Source organism: Sinocyclocheilus anshuiensis, unplaced genomic scaffold, assembly GCF_001515605.1.
Source record: "Sinocyclocheilus anshuiensis isolate Anshui unplaced genomic scaffold, SAMN03320099.WGS_v1.1 scaffold702, whole genome shotgun sequence".
Classification (NCBI taxonomy): Eukaryota; Metazoa; Chordata; class Actinopteri; order Cypriniformes; family Cyprinidae; genus Sinocyclocheilus; species Sinocyclocheilus anshuiensis.
Genome location: NW_015548184.1, coordinates 2,066,285 through 2,072,349, shown reverse-complemented (window position 1 = coordinate 2,072,349; position 6,065 = coordinate 2,066,285). Strand labels below are relative to the sequence as shown.

The following is a 6,065-nucleotide window of genomic DNA, read 5'->3' as shown; positions in this document are numbered from 1 at the left end:
AGTCTCACAGCAGGATAAATTAATGCACATCCTTTGTCCTGAGAGTTAAACTGGTGGTCACTGAAATGTATGGTCCAGAATTTAATGATTCATAAGTCACTGTCAATCACATCCCATTTGAACAAAAGCCTAACTCTTTGGGAATACAGCCTGCTGTGGACATGCTATCTGCTTTCTTACAGAGCTGTCGTTCATAGTGACATCTGGACAACCTCTGGCCCCGGAGACTCATTCCACACACATTCATTCATGGTTTAATGTGTCTATTTATATCCACAGTGGTAAGTTATTTTTAGTTGTGGATTAATATGATGTCACATTTTGAAAACTGCAGTTTATTTAAATAGTTGTAATATCTTATTAAAAAAGACTTATGTATGCACACGGTGTACACACACACACACACACACACACACACACACACACACACAAACTTCTCTTCTCTTCTTGGTACATTCCATGCTTTTACTCTAAATGACTGAATAGTCTTTGTGCCACAAATTCTCGCAGGTATAACATCGCTCTTCAATTCCACAGTCTTCACCATGCAGTCCTATACCACCTTTTCCCTCTATCAGGGTGGGCTAAAACACGACAAGTTACTGCATATTCTAAGATGCTTATATCTTTCCTGGTCTTTCTGTCTCTTTTTTGTTTTGTTTTTACAACTGGTAGCCTAAATAGACATATAGTTGAAAATATCCCTGTCGATTTCATCCCATTTCCCAACGAGCATTAGATAATAAATAAGAGGAAATAATGGAATAATACAGATTCTTTTAGAGTTGGCCTATTGACTGTAAAGCTTTGGGAATAAGTCTCCATTTTAGGAAGCTGATTTATTAGAAGAAAAAGTGTGCCAAAAGACAACCTATAAAAAAATTGACTAATTTCTAACATAAATTTCTCAGTTATTATTTGAAATATACACTTTTTTAGATAAATGTTAGCATGGGATTAAAGGAAGCACATCTTTTGAGAAACAATGGATTATTAGGCTGACTTTGAAGAGCATTGTGAAAAAATTGAACCACAAACCCAGTGCACCGTAGCTCGTGCTTTAATTCTTTACGTCGTTAGGGGGCGCTTGGGAATCACTGTTTTCTCATAACTTCTCTTCCAATGCGATGCCTGAATAATTGGACACACAGCTCGTATCACATATATCATAAACCAGAAATGTTAGTTTTCTAACATAAATTGAAAAAAAAAAAAGAATACTAAAAGAAAAGAAGGTATAAGAATTTTAAACTTGGTCACTTATGTTTATTTTATAGGCTAACAAACCTGTTCTCGGTTGGTATCTTAATTTTGACTACTGGCAAAGCTAGTTTATGCTGAGATTAATTTATACTAAAATAGTAAAAAAAAATCAGTTGTAAAAATGATTTGTAGCCTACTTCATAAACTACCTCATTTTTAATTAATTTTGTATGGCTGTACGTTCTCTACTAGCACCCCAAATCCAATGCGAACGGAGAAGAGCCGGGGAAAACGAATAGAAATAAAATAGTCAATGAAAACTTTATTTAAATGGGGAAAATATTTACATATCCAACGACAGATTTAAAATATTGTTATCACATTTTTATTAGGCCCTATTTGTAAAGATGGCAATGCCATTTTTTACTCTTTACATCACTCACTAACTAATAACATCCCATATAGATTTCATATGACCGCGTTCATTTTTAAGCGGCATTTATCAGCATCCTGAGCATGCATGGTTTGATTTGTCTCAAGCCTTTCTTAAAAGTTATTAAACAGGAGAAATATACATCACAGCAAACGATAACGATTAATGAGAGCTAACAGCTACATTCATGAACTGAGGGTGTTGTTTATACGGGAAATCAGCACCATCAAAAGAAGATGCTTAGAAGAGAAATAAGAATCTTCGAATTTTGATTTGCAAGTCACGGATGAAAACAAACTATCACAGCAAATGCCCAATTCCAGGCTCATGTGAAATCAAACGAATTTAGCTTTGTCCTTTTATGTATTTAACGTTTTTCTTAGAAAATGGTCAAGGCGATAATTTGAGTTTTAAATGTGCACGATCAGGATTTTGGTGTTCTAAACAAATAACTGGGTTTTAGAACAACCACAAACTATACCTTTTAAAATGTATAAACCAATGGAGTTTATAGAATTAAAAAACTGGAAATGTATGAAATGAATTGTGTATTAGACTTTAACTGGTTGAGGTACCTCAATAGATAAACGCATTGTTGTAGACCTAATAGTGCCGTTATGTTGTAGAGTTCTTTCACACAGATTGTAATTTTTTATTTATAGACGTTTTAATTATGTTTCAACAGGGCGAAATAAGCGAATTTTCAACAATTCTAGTACGCAAAATATAGTTTAAAACATAGTTTACATTTTTTTTGTTTTAACTATATGATTGTCTACGTTAAAATTTAGTTTCTTATGTAAATTATTTTTCATCAATTCATCGTGCATGAACAAAATAGTATAGCGTGAGTCCCAATGCTTTTAAGGATCGAATCGCAATAAACACAAAATCCTGAGAGTCATTTCATGAACTCTTATTTCGTTCACTATCACCACGATATGCGTGAAAATGTGCTTCAAAAAAGACAGAAGTCGTGTTCTTGTATATATGTTTTATGTAAGTAATAAAATATTACTATAACATAAATATAAACGTGACTTTGCAGTCTACATTTCGCAATCAACATACAACCAATGTAGTAAACAAAACATTTGTAATCCACTGCAACATAATCAACAGAGCCGAACAAAAAAAAGCTCCAAACACACTTAGGAAATAAATATATAGATATATAAATGGTCATAAATGAAATATTAAAATATCTTCTTGGAATTAGTAAGTGTACAAAACTGCCCGGAAAACAGAACAAAACAAAACAAAACAAAACGAACCCAGAACAAATACATATGTTTACATATTCGACATATTTACATACTGGAAATAATCCTGACAACTATTTATTTAAAATCTTTTCTCGTCATTTATTTTTCTTTTTATTACTTTTTTGGAAAAGGTTGTATATTCACACTGTTTCAAATAACATTGGAGAAATCAACACCTGCTGTCCAATGAAAAATGCCAGACCTTGAGAAACAACACGAAACGTTATCAGCCTCCTATTTTTTCCCCAATCCTGAAAAGAAGTCCCGAAAACACATCCCTTATTCACTACAACAACTACTTTTCGCCTTGTCCAGGCTCATGAGTAGGATGCAAAATGTCATTAACATAAACTAAACGGGCACAGCTGACATAGAGAGTGTCAAGAGTTGGCCAATATTCAAGAAGAATAAGAGTACAGCACGATTTTTGGGCACTGAAAATTACCTGAGATATTTCTTTCTTTTTCATTTTGACGCATCACTCTCAATATGTTCAGCGGGAGCAGACTTGCTGGAATAGTGCCGGTTCAAAATAACACGAAATTGGAAAAGAAAACCGTAAACAACCAAAGCATTAATGTCGTATACCTCGAACAAATACATTGTGAAATAAAATAAAATAACATTATAAGTGCCTCATGCAAAGAGGGAAAAAAATGAAAGCAGTAGAACTCAATATGACTAAATATTGTTTCAGACAGTGTATTCATGTTGCCATTTTAACGTCTATGCATCTTTAGACGGTATCAGATGCTAAGCAATGATCATTGTAAACAGTTTCTGGTGCACTTGCTTGTTTTGGAGGTTTTGACGAAGTGCCTGTTCTTTACATCACGAATTTCATCTGTCTTAGTTGAAATTAATGTAAAATACTCGCTAGACAGAAAAAAAAAAGATCTTAACGTTAAAACATTCCAAATAAAGTAAACAACACAAATAATATCAGATAAATCATTGTGATCATTAATCTGGTTACTCGCTTTAATAGAATCACTGTCCCCTCTCCTTTGTCCAAGGAGACATTGCCCTTTTTGTGGCTCGTAGCTCCCTTTGATCGGCAGTGAAAGGATCGAATTTTTCCAGAGTGGCACAAACGATACGATTTTCGTAAACACGGGTACTGATTTGATAAATGCGCGCGAAGCTGGCGCGGTTATTAACGCATTTTCACGTTATTCAGAATTACTGGCGTCCCGTAAGCTGTCCGCTCACTGTCAGCGAACTCTTCCTAAACTTTCTGTCTCTGATGTCTTGGGATAGGCCTAAACAAACAAAGGGGATAAACAAAATCCATCGTAGATTCTTTTCAAACAAGGACACTGTTTATTATAGCAGTCACTGGACAGGACTCTGTAGCGTGTGATGGAGAGGGGGTGTCTCCGCTTGCGAGTATACGTCCTCCATTGTTGGATGAAGGACCCCCACCGGTGTCATTCTTTTCTCTTTCTGTCTTCTGTTGCAAAACCACACACGCACAACTTCTTTTTCCAACTGCAGAGTGCCAGCTAAACTGGTGATTTCGTGGGCGGAGGGCTTGGGGCACTTCAAGAAATGGTTCTCCAGTGCCCCTTTGACTCCGACTTCGATGGAGGTCCTCTTCTTTCGTTTCCGGCCCTGTGCTGCAATCTTGTCCAAATTCGTGGGGCTGCCCGTGTTTGAATCTGTCTCCTCGAGCCATTTGTTAAGCAGAGGCTTAAGTTTGCACATGTTCTTGAAACTCAGCTGCAGAGCCTCAAATCTACAGATGGTGGTCTGGGAAAAGACGTTTCCGTAGAGCGTGCCCAGCGCTAAGCCCACGTCCGCCTGCGTAAAACCAAGTTTGATGCGCCTCTGCTTGAACTGTTTGGCGAACTGCTCCAGGTCGTCGGAGCTTGGGGCGTCTTCGTCCGAGTGGTCCTGATGGTGGCTGAACGGCTGCTGAGGTGACTCCATCTGGTTATCATGGCTCCCCGCGTCGTCGTGGAGCGGGTCCCGCAAGCCGTGGTGCAGCGACGGCTGGGGGCTTAACATAGTGTAGCCCGTCTGAGAGTAGACCAGCGACTGGTGACCGTTGGAGGCGGGCGAGAGCGGGGATAAGTGGTGCGTTGTGGTCGGCGCCCATGATCCGTGGTGGCTGTTTTGCGTCGGCTGGTGGACCAGATGCGATCTGTGATAGCCGTTCCCCAGATCTTCTCTGCTCTGCACGCTGCCTTTGTTGTGCTCTGCTTGTCCGATGTGGGTGCCGCTGGTCCAGTCGGTGTTGGAGGTGGGCAGCCACTGGTGGTGCGTTAGGCTCATCGGATGTCCCGTGTTGGTCGCTAGCCCTTGTAAGTACTCGTGGTGCATCATTTTCTGCACCTCTCTGTAGGTCGTCCCCTGGTGCATCCTGTCCGAATCCGGATGCATTAGCGGGTTCGAAGGCAATGAGTTATTCCGCGGAATATACTGAGCTGTTGTCGCCATGGCTCCGATTTAGAAAACTGACAAGCACTTCGGAGATCTTTGAGCTTTAGAGCCCAAAACGCAACAGCCTGCTCTGGGAGGTCTTAGGGAAGAGCAAAGACACGCCTCCCCTGCGCGTGCATTGGTTCCTCGCCGACTACAGCCCACCAGGTTTCCTTATTACCTCTCGCGGGCCGCTTGGTTGGCTGCCGGGCGCCTTGATCCCAGTTACTCGCAATTGGCCGCTTTCACTAGACGCTTTCCCTTTTTTCCCTTTCTTCTCCTCTCCCCGTTAGTCAAGAGAGCGTAAGCAGCAAAACCGTTGGAAATTATTGGGCTTTGAGGGTTGTTTTGCAAATAACCACGTGGGGGAGTGTGGTACTCTTTTTGGTGGGGTGGAAGAATGACCCGTCTTGCGTTGCCTCTTTTAGTAACTGTCCTCTTTGCAAGTAGATTAGTATTCTAAAGTATCTCAGGAGCCACCCACGAGAAAGATGAAGATCAGTATGTAGGTACATTAAAAGATGTTTATACAGCAATATCATTTAATTGTTATCCACATGCACAATTATTTACGATGATCGTGTTATTGAAGTAGCACACGAATGCACAATCACAGAACCATGCATCGAATTAATTAAACATCATACAGAAATACAGACCGCCCACTCTGTAACATACGAGACAATCGCATCATTATGCATGAATGCATTAACAATCTACCACCGAGCCTATAGAAAACA

The 6,065-nt window shown here is 39.5% G+C and overlaps 1 protein-coding gene across 1 annotated transcript; it reads right to left on the bottom strand.

Moving 5' to 3' along the window:
- Nucleotides 1–3,816: 3,816 nt before the first annotated feature.
- LOC107704872 (POU domain, class 3, transcription factor 1-like) lies at nucleotides 3,817–5,381 on the bottom strand. The gene has a single exon (XM_016507890.1). The coding sequence runs from the start codon at nucleotides 5,341–5,343 to the stop codon at nucleotides 4,237–4,239; it is 1,107 nt and encodes a 368-aa protein (XP_016363376.1). The 5' UTR covers nucleotides 5,344–5,381; the 3' UTR covers nucleotides 3,817–4,236.
- Between the last annotated feature and the right edge of the window lie 684 nt (nucleotides 5,382–6,065).

Bases quoted from the DNA above. Each gene is read 5' to 3' on its own strand.
- LOC107704872 (XM_016507890.1), bottom strand. From the start codon at position 5,343: ATGGCGACAACAGCTCAGTATATTCCGCGGAATAACTCATTGCCTTCG.